General features: G+C 41.3%; 3 protein-coding genes across 4 annotated transcripts in view; all 3 read right to left on the bottom strand.

The window, feature by feature from the left end:
• Positions 1 to 362: 362 nt before the first annotated feature.
• On the bottom strand, positions 363 to 3,546 carry LOC148100236 (proprotein convertase subtilisin/kexin type 5-like). Its single transcript, XM_087849162.1, has 7 exons — positions 3,255 to 3,546; positions 2,899 to 3,132; positions 2,626 to 2,806; positions 2,302 to 2,519; positions 1,726 to 1,826; positions 1,365 to 1,575; positions 363 to 1,087 (listed from the first exon to the last, which is right to left on the bottom strand). The coding sequence occupies exons 1-7, from the start codon at positions 3,424 to 3,426 to the stop codon at positions 681 to 683; spliced, it is 1,524 nt and encodes a 507-aa protein (XP_087705288.1). The 5' UTR covers positions 3,427 to 3,546; the 3' UTR covers positions 363 to 680.
• Positions 3,547 to 5,064: 1,518 nt separating this feature from the next.
• LOC148100235 (proprotein convertase subtilisin/kexin type 5-like) lies at positions 5,065 to 13,235 on the bottom strand (the record flags this gene model as incomplete). The annotated part of the gene is made up of 9 exons (XM_087848827.1): positions 13,111 to 13,235; positions 12,801 to 12,853; positions 12,614 to 12,719; positions 12,202 to 12,338; positions 10,206 to 10,415; positions 9,137 to 9,205; positions 6,005 to 6,065; positions 5,768 to 5,913; positions 5,065 to 5,213 (listed from the first exon to the last, which is right to left on the bottom strand). Coding segments are annotated over exons 1-9 (1,056 nt in total), but the record flags the coding sequence as incomplete, so codon positions are not given.
• Positions 13,236 to 16,175: 2,940 nt separating this feature from the next.
• The window catches only part of pcsk5b (proprotein convertase subtilisin/kexin type 5b), a 62,868-nt gene continuing 59,269 nt past the window's right edge, over positions 16,176 to 19,774 (bottom strand). The window contains exon 21 of one of the 2 annotated variants that reach the window (XM_035907285.2): positions 16,176 to 18,919. In XM_035907285.2, coding sequence (XP_035763178.1) covers positions 18,813 to 18,919 — 107 coding nt within the window. In that variant the 3' untranslated portion in view covers positions 16,176 to 18,812. Of the gene's footprint in view, positions 18,929 to 19,774 lie in introns of both variants that reach the window. The other variant, XM_006789715.3, reaches the window with a different exon arrangement.

Here is a 19,774-nt window from a genome sequence, read left to right as displayed (position 1 = left end):
CCAGTGTTAGTAGTTCAATGCATGGTTTGTACAGGGCACGCTGCAACTCCCCTGTTGGCCAAAGGCATTTTAAATTCAACAACCAGCCGATCTGAGCAGAGTCGGGTAGAGGGTAAAGTAGATTGTTTTTAAACTGTGCATGTTATCTTAGCTAGGGAAGTCTTGTTTTTGTTTCATGTATCTGAAAGGAAAAAAAATATTGGCTGACATGTGATTTTTAAATCACCAAATAAAAGGTGTCTGTCTTAAAAATCCTATACTGATCGGTTTCTAAATGTTTATTATATTTTTTACATGTATGCAACAGGCCATTTCTCAGCATAAAAAGATAAATAACATTTTGTTTCACCACAACATTATCAAACTTGAAAGAACCAAATAATTTTCACCAAAATATTAAACGACTGTGTAGATATGAAAACAGGAAACAATGATGGTTCAAATTTTCAATATGTAGCAAAAAATGTTGATTATACCCATAATTCCATTCCCACACATAGCTTTGCCCCACCAGCTAATTAACTGTTAGAAATTAAATATTTTCTAAAGGAATACAAATTGTTTTTTAAAAAAGGATTAAATTAACATGACTGATCGGTTTCTTTTTTTACAAAAAAAGGCATTGCACAACAAAGTTGCAAAATAAACATCAAACGGAGAACCATCCCTGTCCACTCTCTTCATCTATACGAGTAGCTCTCATCATCATACTCTAGTTCAATCTCATCTTCATCCAAGAGCCCATACTTGAACTTCTTATACACCGTTCCATCTTGTGACATGTACACAATATCATCATCTTCCTCTTCTTCGTCATCGTCACCGTCAATAATTCTGTCGTTGTACTCCCCAAATGAAGAGCTGGCAGGTTGTGGTGCAGTGTTTTCCTTGGTGCTCAGTTTCTGGTACCCTCCAGCTCTGGTTTTGGGTGTCGCGGCACGGGATTTAGACCGAGCATTGAAGATGAGAAAGAGCACTCCGCCCACAGAGAGGATGATGAGAACACAAACGAAGGCAAAGACTTTAGCTCCACTGCTCTGAGCTTCCCCCTGCAGCACCACAAAGTTGACATCCAAGATGCACTCGACTAAGAAAAAGGAGAGAGCAGACCATGAGGTTAAAGTGCACAAATCTAAAGTGTGTGTTTGGTTTAACAACTGAAAACTGTTAAATCAGGAGTGTTAAACCGGCCCGCTGGATGGCTTTGGAAAATAAATAATAATAAATAAATAAAGAGAATAAATTTTGGACGAGAGTATGTGTTCAAAAAGCTAAGAGAGGGATTTTCACTGAAAAGATCACACATGCTGATCGTAGAGGTGTGTTTCCTGGAAGTTTGTGTCTCAGTGTGACTCCTCATTTACATTGTGATGACTTGCAGTTGCAGCACTCCCTGGGGATTTGTTGTTCTTTGTGGCGTATCTCATTTCCACAACAGGTCAAGCAGCGGCCATCATCAGAGAGGAGTTGGCCCGCGTGGCACATGGTGCAGTTCCATATGCCGGGACCTCGGCAGCCCAAACAAGACGGGTGGCACGCTCTGCACTTGAGTTTCTCGCTCTTTGACTTTGAGTCCTGAAGAAGAAAACATAGACTGAATCTGTGGGTTCACACATTTGGTCAGCTCTGGCAATTTGCTGCGTATGATAAGTGTAAGATTAATGAGTGATTTGAACATAAACAAAAACACTTGCTAAATAAAAAAAAACACAAGAGATCTGTCACCTCTGATGCATCGTAGTAGCCTATTGAACACTTGGCGGTACACATGGTAGCCATCAACGTGTAGCCAAAATAACAGGACTTACAGGCTAAAGCGCTGTTGTCTGAGAGGAGAGAGGCGACAGATAAGAGCAGTTACAATAGGCATTCATCTTTGCTACAGTTTAAGATTAGATTTAAAATCCATTTATTCCATGTTCCAGAAAAATTCTTCTCTATTTAATTTAGTATATATATATTTTTTATCTCAGCTACCCCTCAGCCTCCTAATAGAAACACATATGGTTTAAATTTTAAAATCATAGGTCACATCTTTTTCAAGTTCTGGTTTTTATAAGAGTTTCAGAAAACTTGACCTTTGATGTCATCAAGGTCATCAAGATTCTAACTTAAGATTTTTAGCAGATGTAGAATTTTCACCAATTTGAAAATCTTACGTGTAGTTCTCGACTTATCGAGTTCACAAAGTTCGGTGTCCACACGGCTCAATGGGGCTCAATTTCCCATCAGCCTTGAGGGGTAAAAATGAGCTACAATGCAGATAAGAATAAATAAATAGACATAACAGGCTCCCCGTACCGTTGCAGGTCTTGCAGGTAGGGTGACACTTGTGACAGCTCATGGAATGACTGACTTGGTAGTATCCTGGAGGGCAGCTCTGCAGGCACTGCCCCCACTGCTTCATGTAGACATAGCCCTTTCTGCAGCTCAGACAGTTTCCGCTACCACCACCCTGACACTGGCTACAGGACGGGTCACAGCGCTCACACACCATGGTGGCTGTGTTGCCAAAGTGACTGAGAAAGAGAAAGAGGATATCTGCTTACTTCATGGTGTTTTTTTATTAAAGGATGTGAGACTACTCCTGAGATTTGCGAGCACGTCTTTGTTTTTTTGCCTGACCCCTCTGAGCAGGTTTCGACGCAGGTCTCTCCCTGCTTGAAGAATCCAGGTTTACAGGTGACACACTCCACACTGTGGTGGCCAGTACACGTCTTACAGCTGAAGTGGCAGCGCCCACACAAGCGCTCATCCTGGTCCTTAACGTAGTAACCCTCAGGACACTGCGGCACGCATGTGTTGTCTGATTGACACAGGCACAGAGTCAGCATTTCAAAAGGAAAAGGACAAGCATACATTAAATAATATGAGCTACCGTACATCTTTTTTTCCTACCTAGTAAGAAGTGTGGGCTGTTGCAGCTTAAGCAGTGGTCTTTGCCTGGCCCATTACAACCATGGCAGTGTTTATGGCACTGTTGACACTTCCCATTCTGGTCCTTGTATGAGCTCGGGGAGCATTCACTGTACCACACACAATGTCCAGTGGCATCCTTTTGCCTGCCTTCAGCACAGGTGAGGCAGGATGTAGGCTCAGAGCCTGAGCAGGTCAGACATGAACTGGGACAATCTGGGGAAATATGAAGCCATTAGACAAAGCCAACTAGAATCTGAGTATAAATGTCCTGTAACAACTCCACTGATTCATTTTCATTCTCATTGTGTGGTCATGTTAAGTTTCCACCTTCCTACCTTTGCATTCTTTGCTGGTCTCATCATAATACGTTTGGCTGGGACACTCAGAAAGACATTCTCCACTGTAACGTACATTTTTGTCACTTTGACATAGAGTGCAGTCATCTATGTCGGGTCCATCACACAAAGCACAATCATCATGACAACGCACACACTCCTGCTGGCTCATACTGGCAAAGTAGCCATCAGGACAATCACCCACACACTGATCATCATGGAGAAAGTAGTAAGGTGCACAGTCTGGGAAGAAGAAAGAGATGGAAAAATCATTTTTTTGTGATTTCCAAAGTCTAAGTATTTATAACTAAAAGCAAAGGATTCAGCTTTTTGTTGTTATTTCATTTCCTCACTTCCTGACCCTCTGCAGCTATTGAATTTAGGTTTCAGGCCTGAATTATTAGCAGTCAAGGCAGCAGCGACAGAGCTCTCTGCATTTCCTGTCTATCCCTCTTCTGCACCCCTTCCTCATCTCCCTTATCTGTTCAGCTAGTATCGCCTTTCAAAACAGCTCTTTTCCACATCTTCATCTTCCATTCCTCTCCGCTTCACTGTTCCACCGATCATACTTACTCTTGCACAGGCCATACTGATTGCACTCAGTGCAGTGAGCTGGACAGTGATAGCATTCTGTATCATTGGCATAATAACCCTCAGGACATTGGAGCACGCAGGAGTTGTTGAGCAGCAAGTACGGCCTCTCACAGCTCAGACAGTGAAAGATACTTTTCACACAGGATCCACACCCTGTGCTACATGGCAGGCATTTGAGATCTTTAGGAATCCCTCTGAGAAGCAAGCCAGAGAGATAAGAACAAGATGTTACGGACGTTTTACATTTGTGTGAGTTCAGCAGGGAAAGAAGATGAAACTGAATGAGCACCTCTGACACTCCACCACACACTTCCTGTTTTCCATATAAAGTCCACTGTGACACTGCTGGCACAAATTGGCAGTCTGGCACATGACACAGCCTTCTGAGCACTCCTCACACTGGCCAGACTCCACGTTGGCAAACATGCCAGAAGGACAGTGAGCCACGCAAGTGTGTCGAGCAGTCAAAAAATGGTCTAAAAGAAAAACAACACAAACCACATCACTCATTTAAATTTAAATGATATTGTCAGTGATTAACATCTTTTGGCATTTGCTGTATTTGATATTGTTCCATAGGATATATGAAAAACATCATGGTTGATGAAATGATTTATCACCTGTTGATGGAAAAGCATGGGTTCTGATAGAAATCAAGCTAAAGTGTGTTCTAGTTTCACAGGCAGGCGAACACAGCATACACCTGCTTACCTGGGTGGCAGGTGGTGCAGTTCTCCTTCCCTCCACCAAGGCAAGTCTTACAGGAGAAGTGGCACGTCTCACGTTTGTACTGAGCTGTCGAAGAAAAGAAAATGGGAAGTGTTTTTTTGTTTTTTTTTAAAAAAGGAATGACATACAAGTGACAGAAAAAAATAAAAGGCCTTTTAAATATGTAAATGCCCCAAAAAATGAAGGCTCTGCTACTGAGTACAATAGAAACATGACTTTCAGTTTCTCCAGCTTCATTTAAGTTTGATGTTTTAGTATAAGAACACTACAGAAGTAAACTCAGAATTTAGTACAATTAAACAAATATGTGAAACTCCTAATTTTACACAGAACATGTAAAACAATACGAGTCTATCACCAATCCACAGGATGCTAGATGGATCGTGCTGATGGCAGTTAGAACTGAGGTCAAATGATCATTTACTGTACTTTTTTTGAAGTGTTTCTCAAGGGAAGAAGCACGCTGGCTTCCCTCTAAACACTCTCCGTTCCTCAGCATAAACCCGTCCTCGCAGGAGTCACAGCCATTGTATCGTGGCCCTCTGCAGCTACGACAGCTGCGGTGACAAGGCTCGCACTGCCGGCTTTTTTCATTCACAAAGGAACCTTCTTCACAACGATCCACACACTCGCCATCTAAACACACAAAGAAAATGTGTAATGCATATAATGAAAAATGTCACATGTGCAGATGCGTCTAGGTTTTTGATGCTTTTGGTATTTTATTGTTGTTGGGTTTTTTTGCCTGGTATTTGGTACATAAATAAAACTGAAGTAAAAAAAAAATTGAATTGGATTTGTTTTGTGCATTCGTGTGAGTTTTCCTTGTAAATCTTGACTGCTTTGTCATGCTGGCTTGTCAGGAGACAAATGTTTAGTGCCTGCTTTCCTTGTCGGTGCATGAAAATCTCAGTCGAACTTGGTCAGAATTTAGCCATTAAAAATTATGACTCTGTGCCATTAAGAATTAAGGCAGTTCTGAAAGAAAAAGGAGGATCCAACCACTACTAGCATGCTATATCTAATAAAGTGGCCAGTGAGTGTATATTCTTAAAACACAAACATAAAGCACCATTTCTGTTTTTCAGTTCCTCACTTTGTCTACCAAATGTAGTTACATATTATTCCATCGGCAGTTTATTATCTGATATTTTTGCTACACACCAAATAAGAAATGTTTCAAATGTTACCGGAGACATAAAATCCGTCTTCACACCAGTAGCACTGGGACTGGTCACAGATTACACATTGCTTATCTTCACACGGAGCGCACGCCATGGCATCTTCCACACTGTAGGTCCGATAAGGACATGACCGATGGCACTCGCTTCCTAATCTGGCAGACAAAAAGAGTCATTATAAGATGAGGACACACTGTGTGACCGTGGAGGAGGATCTTAATGACTTACTCAACTGAGGAGACTTACTGGTAGTAACCTTCTTCACATTTAAGGCAAACAGTTTCCTGCTCCTGATCTCCCAAATCATCTGTGGTGAAAAGCAGAAATTGAACCACACAAGAAAAAAGGATAAAAAAAAAAAAAAAAAAACTGCCTTAGTATGCATTTCTGAAATTCTTGTTTAAATCTAATTTAAATATGATGATTTTTAAACAAGTGAGGTGAGGAACCAGTGAAGCAGGTAGTAACTGTTCGAATGCAGTTTCTTTAGACAGCAGCAGGAGGCACTCTGACAACACATATGAAATGTGTTCAGCTCAGCAGAGAAATGAATGGCATGCTCAGATCGATCATAAGCCGAGTGTGATCAATTTTAAAGCAAGAAAGAGACCTAATCCACAAAGCAAATGTAAAAGTCAGCGAGTCTCCGTGCTCACTTTGGTTCCAATCTTTAGGATCAGTGCATTTCTCTCATCCCCAATAATTGCAAGTGTGTGATTTTGATTTTCTGTTTGTCAAGCTTGCACTGCAGGTGTACTTCTGCTTAAAACACACACACACACACACACAAAATGCATAATGTGAGTGACGGGTTATGAATTTTTTTTCCCTGTTTTCGTTAGACCAGGAAACATATGGAGGGGATATTAATAAGTAATTCAGGTGAGCGTGTGACTGTTTTTCTACACGCAGCAAAGAAAGAAACTTGTTTTCTTGCAAACTAATTAATTTGTGCTGCCACTCAAAACCATCCAACTGGTAAGTGGGAAAGAGTCACGCTGTCATCCCTTAGTCCAACAATGTCAAAACATCTCAAAGGACAGAGAGAGCATGGGGGCGGGCTTTTAAAACCCTGCATCTGCAGACTTTCCCTTGGGACCTTCATCCTCTCCAGAAAAAGCCTCTGCCGACCCCCTCTACACCCCCTTTCCTCTCCCTGCTTCTCTCCAGCACCCGCAACTTAGCACTGCACTGGTTTGCACTTCAATGCAGTCGACAAGCCACTACCTGTGAAAGCAATTACTCATACAGAGAGAGACTGAGAGAAAGGAAAGGTGGGAGGGACGGAGGTATATAGAAGAGGAGACAGCAAGCGAGGAGCCGGAAATCATGCCTCCAGGCTGTGTCTGTGTGTGAGAGAGGGAGAGAGAGAGAATAGCGCCCGCATAAATATTAACTGTGCACGCCAGGGGAGGGGGGATTTCAACAGAATTTAAAACCTGTACGCACATCCTGAACTATTCACTTGTGGAATGTGGACGCACTCACACATATTACGCAAGCAACAATCACACTTTAAAGCAAAAGATTAGGTCAAAGTTATACATGCTCAGGAGGGGGAATGGCTGAACTCGTTTTTAACGTCAACAAACACAAATCATCAATTCAGCAAGAGAAACTGAGAAAGTGTGTTTATGAAAAACTCCTTGATATTCCTGATACAAAGAGACAAGCATAGAAATGAGATGCACTGCATTAAAAGGGCTGAACTCTGGGGGTGAAACCGAGCTTTGGCATGCAAACAGCCTCTGAGCAAGAGGTTTAACTCTTTATTACTCCTTTTTGTAATGGACGGGAAGAGGTCAACGGTAGCTGCGATTCCTGAAAAATTAGTAAACAAATGGAAATTCATTAATTATTTAAGCCATCCTCACTTGTATCAAATGGAGTGTGACACGAACAGCCATGTAGAGATGTTATGAGGAATGAAAATAAGGATGGGACCCAGACAGACAGAAAAGCCTTTTTTTTTATTTAATGTTGGAAAAAATACTGCAGTACACGCCCTATGTGATAAAATAAGCAAGATGAAGGTCTCGAGTCCCAGGTAAAGGACAAAATACGGCGATTTCATCAGATCACACCCAGGTGCACAAGAAGCACGCATCAGTGCCATTACCCAGAACCAAAAGCTTGACTAATCCAATTGTAAAATATTTTCAAACCTCTCGCCACTGATTACAAATCGTAGTAATCTAAGAGGATTACAGGACATAAAGCTGATGTCGAGTCAAAAAAGACGCGTTGAATTTATAAGATGGTGAAGCTAGGACTGAGAAACAGCTGCTGCACCTTATCACACACTGTCAGGCATGAATTCATTGACTGATCTCATCCAATGTTACAAACCTCGAGCCTACAGTTTCTTAATCTCTCAGGCAAATGAAAACAAAATCCAATGCCAAGCGGTTAGGAATTTGGTTTCTTATAAAACACAATAGTGCATGATTTAATCCCCTCGTATATCTATTCCTAATTATGATTTAAGGCTTAATATCATACACCCAAACCTGACAGCCAAAAGTCCTCCACAAGCAGTATTCAGATTAAGCTGCATTCCCCACGCTGACACACAGAGGATGACCTCTGGCACGAGTATGAGCACACACACACACACACACACGTCAGATGACAGAAAACGACACGGTTTCGTCTTTACTCTGGCCTGTGGCATCACATCACACAGCCAATCATCTCAAATCTCTAATGCACTGACTGACTTGTTTGGCTTGCAGAATTGCGATTGTTACGACTGGGTGGGTGGCAAGAGCGAAACTGAAGAAACGTATTCCACCCAGAGTGCATAATGACATAATAACAGTGAGCCTCCACCTCAGACTAGTTCAGCTCCACAATAACAATTTTCCACGGTATGTTGATAATTACCCCTCAGCCCTTTCGCCTTAACGTGACTTGTACCGAAAGTGCTCCACAAATCTCATCCACACTAAGTCTATATGGTTTTCCCAGTAAGGGAAAGTGCTCAGAGATTTAAGAGCGCCTGACTTTTTCATAAATTGACTCAGTTGTTGGGGGCTCCTCTAAGTAAATTGATGTACCTGCAGTAATGGATAGCCTACAGCAGAGCGTGAGGTGCAACTAAAATCAATGGCAACGTCATTAAATGCAGCGGCGATGCCTCGCAACTATCCTTTCAAACACGTTTAGAGAGTATCCCTCTTTAGTAGGTGTCATGTTTGCGCTTTCACAAATGTATCTCACCGATGAGCAGGTTGGCTCATGATTATTAATTCATGATTTTGTGCAGCGCCCTGTGACTGCCTCTGCCTCTTATTTTCTAGGGCCTGGTTTTGTTTATGCAGGTCGGTTGATGGAGAAGGTTGGATCAGCCAGACGATGGAAAGAAAAAATGCTTACTGTGTTTACACTGTGCGCAGCCGTCATCACAGAGAAGACACTTTTCATCCTCTGCATCCGAGGCTTCACCTGATGAACACAAGGGGACACAAATTAATAAGATTATTAATTATAAGGACAAAAAGGCAGAGATATCACATACAGAACAGCTAACGAACCCCGGCAAGGTCCTCAGCCTGTCTGTGCAGGTCTGTGTTCCACATAAGATCAGCATCTTGCCTTATTCTCCAACTCATAAACTTTATCTCCTCACTTACACACTGCCATCATTCCTCCGTCTCAGATTCACTGTTGTGAAATTTTAAGTACCGAACTCCACCACTCCTCCTTATCTCAAACGCAGTATCTCAAAAAATATAACATCTCACTCAAAAATTTCAGCTCTTACTCAATACTCGATTTGCTGGCATCCGCATTTGATCTCCCACGATGAGATAAAGTGCAACGGGTTCGTCCTTCTCAATATTTTCAACTTTAAGAAAACATTTGGCAAGTGTTTATTGTGCTGAACAGATCGGGAACAGAAAGTAGACGTAAGAACACATCAGCTCACATCAGCTCTGTGCCGATGAACGAAGTTAAGACAAGTCTGATTGTATTACTCTAGGGGGGATCAGTTTTTATAGAGCTTTTTGCTACAAAAATAACTGCTTCACTGAATAAACTGACGGAAGTATTACTATACTTCAGTCGGGACCAACATTTGTTCTAATTTATATTTGGCAGTGCAGCTTTGTTCCAGAGACTAAGGCTCATTTATGAACAGAGAAGGCTTCAATTACAACAGATATGAGACAGATACAGTCAAACACAGCATGAAAAGGAGGAAGGGGGTTGCAAAGCTGCTTGCAAATGTAAAATCCTCGCTTTAAAACCTGCTCAGCTGAGTTGTAGCTTGTTGAAGTTGTCTTTTGGAGACCATTTTCCTTTTTATGTATTCTTTAAAATACGGCTACACGTGTTCTCACAGATTTGTATATATTGTTTTATTACAAATTATATTATTAATGCACTTTTTCTTTATAGAAGGTGACCTACTACCTGCACATTCTGTACCGGCGTATCTCACCTGTGCTGCAATGCAGTGGGATGCAGTGGCCATTTCTGAGCTTGTGTCCTGGGCTGCATTGGAGGCAGCGATCTGTTTCAGTGCAGATGATGCAGTGTGCCGGACACATGTCACAGCGTCTCCCTTCTGAGCCTTCAAACTGGAACAACCCCTCTGGGCAGACATCCAGGCACTGACCCTGAAAGAGGTACCTGGCCACGCCAAATATATCTGAGGAAGAGCAAAAACAGCAAAGGTTTTAGGAAAAGAAATCTGAAGAAGAAGGAGTGCTGAAAACAGCTTTGAGGACATACTCAGACACAGAGTCATACACAGGTTAGGACAAAGCAGTTTTACTGCAGGCGTTTAAAGGAAGGGTACATGGATGTTTTGGTATACCGCAAGGACATTTGGCACAGCCAAATGGGAGCTTCTCCTGTAAAATGTATGGAAGCCAGGAAAGATGATAAAATAACCCAAATTCATAGGCGGCCCAATTATTTATTCACACAGGTTTAGAGACCAGTCAACAACCCCTTTGCAAATCTACATTTTTTGTTGGCATAAATATTTATGTAAACAATAATAATAAGCTTTTTACAACATTTAACACATTTTGTTTGATCCTTAAAAAGTGTTTTAAACCTGCTGGACATTCAAATGAAACAATGTATTAGCTTTAAATCAGGACACGATCTTTTCAAAGTCAAATATTTTTTTAAACTATAAATGCAATGATATTTAAATGTCAACATTAACCCAGTTTTTCACAGTTAGTCAGCTAAACACCCTCAGCCTGCCACTCTGTATTTGCTTTCACTGTAATTACTTTTTTTTTTTTAAAAAATCTGTGTCTGGCTGTAATTTCATACATGTCCGGGCTTGTCCGCGTGCGTGTCAACATTTTTAAACTGACACTTTAGTATTTTGCTTGTTTCATCCATCTGTATCTTCGCTACTCGTAGTAGTGACGAGCAGGGGCGTCGAACATGACTTTCAAAGACCTGTCCTCTCAGTACGGAGCTGTATGCATGTGAGTGTGACTGGCCAAGATAACAGAGGTTGTTTTGAGAGAGGAATGACAAGGGCAGAGGCAGATAGAGGGTCTGTTCAAACTATTATTGTTATGTCTCACTGAGCCTCAGACAGACCGGCAATTAAATGGAACCACATTTGCAAACAGTCTGACAAGCTTGCCGGCTAATTGAGAGTGTATGCACATGTGAAGGTGACAGAGAGTGAGAGTGAGAGTGTGTGTGTGTGTGTGTGAGAGAAAGAGAGAAAGAAAAATCTGGTGTTAATCTTCTTTTGGCTGTCTGGTATCTCAAAGTGAGTGCGTGAGTGGGGGCTAGGTGTGTGAGTAACACAATCTCCCCAGTGTAAATACATTCATTCAAACAGCCATAATACCTCCTGAAATAGTGTGATAAACACAGTTATTACTACCATCCTCAGGTTGATATTTCTTCAGCTGTGGTTGCCTAATGACGTCCGGATTTTATAACTGCTGTTATGAGGGGAGGAAAAAGGCTTTTTGATAGACTGATTGGCTGCACAAGATCAGAAAACATGCAGTTTTAGAGGAAGTAAAAGTAGTCATTAAATACAGACCTTTTTTTTTTTTGACTGATCTGAAAAACTGACCAAAGTGCAGTGACCTCTAAAGCACGCAAATGACTAAGATATGTTTTATCCACATCTATCAGCAGACCTTGGGTGACCTGCTGCATTAATTAGGTTCACTCACTTTTGGAGGATTTATTGATGGAGTCTGGCACAAATGAGTCTTTGTGTGAACCAAAGGATACTATGAAGAGGCCCGATTGGATGGATGGATGGATGGGCCTGATGGATAGATTTGCAGCTAAACCTTTGCAAAAACCTGCGTCAGTTCAAAGAGTCGAGCTTTTATGTGGCAGCGAAGAAATAAAGGACGTTTTTATCTGCACTAACTGGTGCTGCATTTCCCTGAAAGCTAACTCAATGCACTTGTGATTGATGTATATTTTAAATATACCTGTGTCACAGGTGGTGCAGCTATGAGCTCCCTCATCGGTACACTCCTGACAGGTGTGGTGACAAAGGCGGCATTGTCTTCCCACGGCATAACGGCCCTTCTGACAGCGGGTGTCACAGCGTCCTTCATCAAAGAACCTGCAGGTGGAACAAAATTAGGCCCAGCTACTGTATATAATATCCATATTTATAGTGTAACAAGTTGCTGCACTTGCATGACAAGTTGACAAGTTTAAGATGAAGATTTCACAAATTAAAACAGGTTAATCCAAACCCACTGGAACTTTTTTTTTTAGGTTTGTGTAATTATTTTAGCTCCTTCCTTTGGTGGGTTGGCTCAATTGTCTTCTTTTCAGTCAACTGTAAATCTTTTCAGTATACACTACAGATGTTTGTGTGTCAGTGGCTGTCACCGTGTTGCAGGGCAGCTGGTGCAGTCATCTCTCTCTGGACCCTTGCACCGCAGACAGGAAGGATCACACGGGTGGCACTTGTTGTGTTTACTCAAGTACTCTCCTGCTGATAGAGAGCCACAGAAAACAGCATCACCGCACGTTCTGCCTCACTTATCTGCCTCTATTTGACTCGCTTCATACTTACCTTGCTTCCTTGTCGTATCACTTGAGCGATTTGACTTGATGCTTTGATGTATCCTAGTTGCACCAATTAACAGCCAATTGCTTTTGTTTTCATTTCATTACATTTTTCTCTGACTTCTCCTGCACAGAAACAGCTGTATATCTGCTTTTCTTTATCTTGCAAATATATTTCACACATCTTTTTCTGCTAAAAAACTAAGGTGTTAAAATGTCATTTACCAAGTACTGATCTGATCATTTCTCATCTATTTAAAGAGAAGCTGTTGTCTTATGGGAAAGGACAACAGTGGTGCAGTAGTTAGCACTTTCACCTCATAAAGACTCTTGGTTTGAACCTCCTTGAGGCCTTTCTGTGTGGAGCTTGCGTGATCTCCCAGTACACGCGTGGGTTTTCTCTGGGCGCTCCAGTTTCTTTCCACAGTCCAAAGACTTGCATGTTAGGTTCATTAACGATTCTAAATTGGCCGTCGTGTCGATGTGAGCGCTTCAGTGCGTTGAATAAGGGGCTGCCTGAATGTGGATTGTATTGTAAAGCCTCGTGTGTGCTCAGGATGAGTAGAGAAAGAGCAATATAAATGCCACTCAGCTTCCATTTCAGTCGTGACTACAAATTTTAAGCACTTCTAGTTCGCTGCACAGCGTTTCTGCACAAGTTCCCCACTTTGTGTGTTGACTTTGCACGTTTCCTCGCTCACATTTGGGTTTGTTCATTATCCAAAAGAGTCACAGTTTAAGTCAGCAGCCGTACCCAGTGTAGCGTTTGTCTAATTAAAGTAGTCTCTGAGGGGAAACGACGACTTTTCACGCCATGAACAGGAAGAGCCAAGATAATATACAAAGTCTTAAAGGAAGACATCATCTCTAATCACCAGCATCTGTAGCCAGGTAACGGCAATATTTACAACCTCTTGCCATAGAAGTGAGCTTGCTTATTAGAGTGGAAATGCGACAGAGGCATCTGCTATATCATAAGGAAACATCCTTCCCGCAGCCCATTAACCACATCTTCCACTGATGAACGTGTTGAAAATGTGCGTAGGTTCTTGAAGGCCGGAAAGTTTTTCTTACAAAACAGATTACTGACTGGAAATTCAGCTTCAGGCGCCAGAAACCTCAACACCTGGCAAAGCAATCGTTGAGTCACTGGATCCCACTCCAGGTAGTTCTTATTGTAAATGTAAAATTAATAAGTGGTGCTTTTCTTTCTCAGGAATGAATACCTAAGCTTTGCCCACAGATGAAATGTTTGTAAGCGTTTGTGCCCAAGATTAAGAGGAGAACAAAACTTTACCAAAAAAAAATAAAAAAATCAACCTTGAAAACAATATTGTCTCCTCTTCTACTTTTGTATTACACAAAGGTGACAGACACTGGTTCAGGCGTAAAGATGGATGCTGTGTGTGTTTGTGTGTGAGCAGCCTTCAAGGCATCGGTGGGGTTTGTCTGTGCTCTCTGGCTTTCTGTGAAAAGCTCAATTGTTCCTTTCAAAACAAAAGAGCCTCTTTGTGTACAAACACAACAGGCGGTGGCTTCCCATTCAGTAGAGCTCTGCTGAAACGATTCAAGCAGCCCCCGAATACACGCCGTCACTCTTACTCACACACACAAATTGTCTCCCTGTCTTTATGTTTGTCTCCCCTTCACTCACAAACAAACAGAGCCAAGTTCTCAAGGGACAGAAAGCTGCACAACTCCACTCAGCAAAAGCAAACTTTGGACTCCCACCGCCAGACAGGAGAAAAATGGCGGAGAAGAAGAAAGGGAGCCTGTCACTCAGGGGAGTAAAACTTTTCCTCTGTTCTGGACTCGGCTGACCTTGTGAGGACAGTGACACTCTACTTTGTAAGGAGAGACAGAGAGCGTGCGCTCTGTTGGCAGGTGTCACACCGACGTCTAACACACCTGATCGTGAATCCCGATTCCTTTCCCCTCTTTCACCTGCTGGTCCCTGCGCCCACTCACTCTAAGAAGGTTTCAAGATATATTTATTCTTTTCAATCCACCCAAGTGGTTATTGAATACATTAGGTGTTTATTAGCCACAGTGGTTATTTAATATTGTGTACTTATCACCACAAGGTACCCTTCTTAGTGTTTCATACCCCAAGTGACGTATTTGGGATGCTGAACTCACAAAAACCAGAGGAAAAAGAAAAACAATAAAAACAATAACATAATAAAATAATAATGTAAGACATCATTTGAGGGTATATCTCAGACTCCTGAAGACTCTTGTTTATATCAGCTACTATGAAGTTATCATGTTGCTTGGCACCCACCTACTAACAGGCTAAAAAGACCCCTTTTAGCATTTATGCAGATATACCTTTATACCATCATTTCATTTTCACAGTATTTTTCTTTAAATAAATTCTTATTCATTTACATAAACAACACCTATCACTGCTTTTTCTCAATGTGATTATATTTTATTTACCATCACGAGCAGGCCGAACAGTCCTGCATCATGCCTATGTGCTAGTTTATATAAAGGATGCTGACGCTCTTCTTTACTATTATGAAAAAAATGTTTGATTGCTGGAAACTAAAGAGTTTCCCGAACTGTCCTATCAGTCAGACACCTAAAATTATTTTATGCACAGCACGAGCAAAACCAAATCTAGTTGCAGTGGGGTGCAACTAAAAAAAAAACAACCTAATTTTGATAATGAATATACAACAGCCACACAAGTGTCAGAAGACTGCATCCTGGCACTGAAATGTTTCCTGAAAGGCTGATATTAAACAGTGATTAGTATTTAATGGGACATTTAACCTGAAAATATTATTATTTTATTGTTCTGTTTATTTTTATCCTGCCGCTAAACTAATTTCCCCTTGTGGGACAATAAAGAAATTGAATTGAATTGAACATTATTGTAGTACTACATATCCCTGCAGAATGTGTTGAGGTGTCCAGTTTTGTAGATGTAGATACATCTAAACGGCACTCATTTACTACTTTGTGATTAAGTTTCATTTAAAGTCTCTAAAACTCCTCATTTCAAACTGTTCGATGCAAGAACGATGCTAAATAAGGTTTGTAGATTTCTTCATTCTCTGAGTGACAATTACTAGAAAGAGGCACTGTAGCTGCTTTGGTCCTCACAAGCCCACAAACGTCATTTATTCATGTATCCAAACTACTACTTTTTTTCTTCACCACTTATCCACTTGGGGGTTGTGACAGAGCTTGGAGACTATCTTGGTTGTAAACCTTGGACAGGTTTAACACAGAGACAGACATGTATTCATTCGTACTCCTAGATTTAGACTCAACTAACGTGCTAATGGAGAAACCCCACATGTCTGCAGGATCCAGCCGGCCAGTGGATTCAAACCCCAGACCCTCTTACTGTGAGGTATCAGTCCAAACCACCACATATCTGCATCGTCCCATACAGCTTCATATTTTTGCTATTATTGGCTGCTTTGTGACAAACATTCTACATTCATAAATTTAATGTAATACATGTAAAAGTTAAATCCAAAGATGTTAAATGAACCTTGCACCCAAAAACACACACTGTTGACCAGTTTCAGCTTCCACCTAATTGTAATTAAGCGCACATATCTCCCTTTAAGAGCTGCGCCTGTGGCATGTGCAACATTCACTTAATCAATGCGATTGAGTGCCGAAAAACGAAATCAAGGATCTGAATTTCAATGATGTTTTTGCCTTTCATGAATTTGTAAAACATAACTCAATAGAGTGAAAACAGGGAAACTTAATGACTTGGAAAGTGAGCAAACAAAAATGCTAATGAATGAAATAATACTGATTAATACACCCTCAAAATAATTAATGGAACTGAAAGGAAAAAAAAAACATGAACAGATTAAACATTTTAATAAGAACACTTAAGTAAAAAAAAAGAAAAAAAAAAGATTTTCAAAACTAGGACTTTGAGTAACATTAATAATGCATTGTCACAGATATGTCACAGGTACACAATAAAAACAGCTTTTATATGAGGGCTGGGTATGTGTGTGCGTTTTCTACCACACACACGTGCACACGAACACGCACACGTACACATGTGTCATCTTAAACAATGACCAAGATTAAGTTTTTGTTAAACAAAACAGGGGATTCATCAATCTTTATTACAAATCATCAAGAACCATAACCAGATAACGGTACAACAATTTATCTAATACTGTAAATGCTCAAGCTGCGGGTGCGAGAACCCACACAAAATAACAATCTTAAACATTTTTTTTAATATTTTTTACTTTTTATTGTTTCGCTGTTCTTTATTAGAAACCAGCACCTCCAGGACAACCCTTTGAGTTCGATCAGGTAAAGTTCAGGGACAGGAGGAGAAACCGGGCACCTGACGTTTGTCGGCCTTGTCGCACGCGCGATGCAATTTGAATTTCTAACACAATGGATTCTGTCTAAACAGAAAGTAATAATAATAATTTGATTGCATTATGTTTGTTTTAGGCTTTTCCCCCCCTTGGATTAACTGGCCAAAAGTTCTGCTGCCAAAAAATAAAATAAAGACTTTGAACATGAATTTTCAGAGTAAAACCCATCCCAGCACCCCGCCGTTTCGCTCAGCTGTCGCAGAGCTTTACCTGCCGATGAAACGTGATAACAGCATTTTTCTGCTTCAATCGCTGACCCCACCGTGGTCAGAGTTTAGAGCAGTATTTCAGCTTGATATGCTTTGCCATAATAATGGGATGACGAAAAGTTTGGACTTCTAAAACTCTATGTTATTTGATAACAGTAACATGTAGGGGATGCACCGATACACATACCCTTTTGTTTGTGTGGAAAATATAACCAACATGTAGTAGAATTTCAGTTCCCTTTAATGAATAAACTTCAATTACTTTAATCCAGTGACAACAAAAATGACGGAGGCTTAAATCGTTTAATCACAGAGACGGATGGAATCGATACTCGGTTTGGGGGGGAAACAAAAAAAGTTTAGTATCTATAATCATCATTTTGTGTGAAAAATTTGCATCGGTACATCCCTAGTACCACAAAATTACTATAACTCACTGCAGAAGCTCTGGAAGGAATGACTATTGACTCGTCCTGTAGTACCTCTTGATGGATCAATGCTGTCTGGGCTTACATCAAGAATTAATGGCATTCTCCGAGACCCAGTAAAGACAAACGCACACGCTCTTCAATGGGTAACTTTACGTTTTAAGTAAATGAAATGGGGTGATTCTGGTCAGCGACATGCATCCGCCTTGTATACAGTGAATTCAAGTGGTGCACAGATTAAGTGTCTGCATAGTGTGTGTGTGTGTGTGTGTGTGAGGGGGTATGGACGCATTTGTGTGCCGTGTGTGTGTGTGTATATTAAAATGTGTGTAAATTTGTCTTCTCGCACAGCCAAAGTCAGCCCAGACACACATTATTTTCACATTACTGCGTGAGCTTGGTTTTTACTTTTTTCTTTTTGTCGTCCCCCCTCTTTGACGTATATTTACAGGCATAAAACCACGACTTTTCCTACTGTATGTTCGCTTTCCATCTGTTTATCATTAACACTGGAAAGAGAGGAGGAAGAGGAGCCAGAATAAAAATGCACACAGACGTATTTGAAGATTCACAGGCTGAGCGGCTCCTGCATTTTAGCTATAATTCCTATACTGGCAACAAAAAAAACAAAAAAAAGAAGAAAGGAAAAAAAAAGGAGGTTCAATTATTTTGGCATCAATGCTTTGGTCACAAAATACCGACACTTATTCTTTTGTTTGTTTTCGCTTATGTTTTCATTTGCTCATTTGTTCTTGAAGTAAGTCCCAGTCGTATTACGCCCTGACCTCGTGTGTGTCCCAGTACAGAAAAAAAGGTAGGTTTGTTGTAGTCCTGTCATCGCACCTCCGATGCAGTCCCTTTAAAAGAGGCACAGATTCTCTTATAAATTATGTGACTGTGAATGAGTGGGCAGGGGGTCTGAAGAGGAGTGGGGTGCCCCCTGTGCCCCCCTCCCCCCGCATCCCCCCCTGCACTCCCTTTAACACCCAGCAACTACGTCCCATCACCCCTTTTGTGAGCATGTTCTGCAGCACAGTTGTTGCAGCACTTTCCTCTGGCAGAGATTGTTCTTTTTAACGAGCACGCAGAAGCTGCCTTCCGCCCAAGATTCTTCATTTGCTTTCCACAGAGCAGGAAGAGGAGATAAAGAGGTGGGGGGGGGGGGGGGGGGGGGGGGGGGGAGGGTAGTGGGGATGGAGAGGGGAGGAAGGAGACACACACACAGATACACAAGAAGGGCAGAACCATTTGTGATGGTTTAGAGCCGTGTGATTGGTCAGGAGACAGGGTTCAGGTGACAGGAAGAGGTTTTTGTTTGTTTGTTTGTTTGTTTTATCCAATCACAGGTGATGTTCATCGAGGAGGAAAATTATTGCAGTCCGGTGGAGTGATTTCAGTCCATGTCAGGAGAAGGGAATCAGATTCAGGAAGGAAAAAAAGAGAGAAAAGAGAGACAGAGAAAGAGAAAACAAAACAAACGTCACACAATTAGAAAATTGAAGATTTTTGAAATTCACACCGTGGTTTCATTTTGCACAACAACAAAAAAAAGGGGGACAACAAGTGGACCGCCAGTCTGTAAATCCTGTGAGCCAATTCTTTCACAACTCAACAGCAGTTCACATCTGAGCTGCAAATCAAAACATCACCAGTAAGAAGCTGGAGCGGAGGGTGGGGGTTTAGGAAGACAGGAAACAGACTGAGTGTGCACTTAAAGTCCTCATCATTAACAGAAAGGTCACGCTGTAAAGATATTTTATCCTCGGAGCTTTATCTCATCACAAGCCGAGACTTCGTGGCCAAGGGTTCATTTTAAATAGAAGGTCACGGCTAGAGCAGAAAATCACAGGATTTATTCAAAGCCTCATAATCAGACCATCATATCAGAGGGGTTAGTGGGGGGAAAGAAAAAAATAATAACGAAAGAAAGGGAATGTTTGCATTTAGAAGAGCCATCAGCAAAGC

Source organism: Neolamprologus brichardi, chromosome 12 (genome assembly GCF_056152115.1).
Source record: "Neolamprologus brichardi isolate AB-2024 chromosome 12, ASM5615211v1, whole genome shotgun sequence".
Classification (NCBI taxonomy): domain Eukaryota; kingdom Metazoa; phylum Chordata; class Actinopteri; order Cichliformes; family Cichlidae; genus Neolamprologus; species Neolamprologus brichardi.
The sequence above is the reverse complement of the archived record's forward strand: the minus strand, read 5'-3'. Positions and strand labels throughout refer to the sequence as shown.

Bases quoted from the DNA above. Each gene is read 5' to 3' on its own strand.
- LOC148100236 (XM_087849162.1), bottom strand. From the start codon at position 3,426: ATGAGCCAGCAGGAGTGTGTGCGTTGTCATGATGATTGTGCTTTGTGT. The intron at 3,133-3,254 runs GTAGGAAGGTGG...ATATTTCCCCAG, and splicing joins GACCAGCAAAGAATGCAAAG to ATTGTCCCAGTTCATGTCTG. The intron at 1,576-1,725 runs GTGACAGATCTC...TTTCTTCTTCAG, and splicing joins GCTACTACGATGCATCAGAG to GACTCAAAGTCAAAGAGCGA.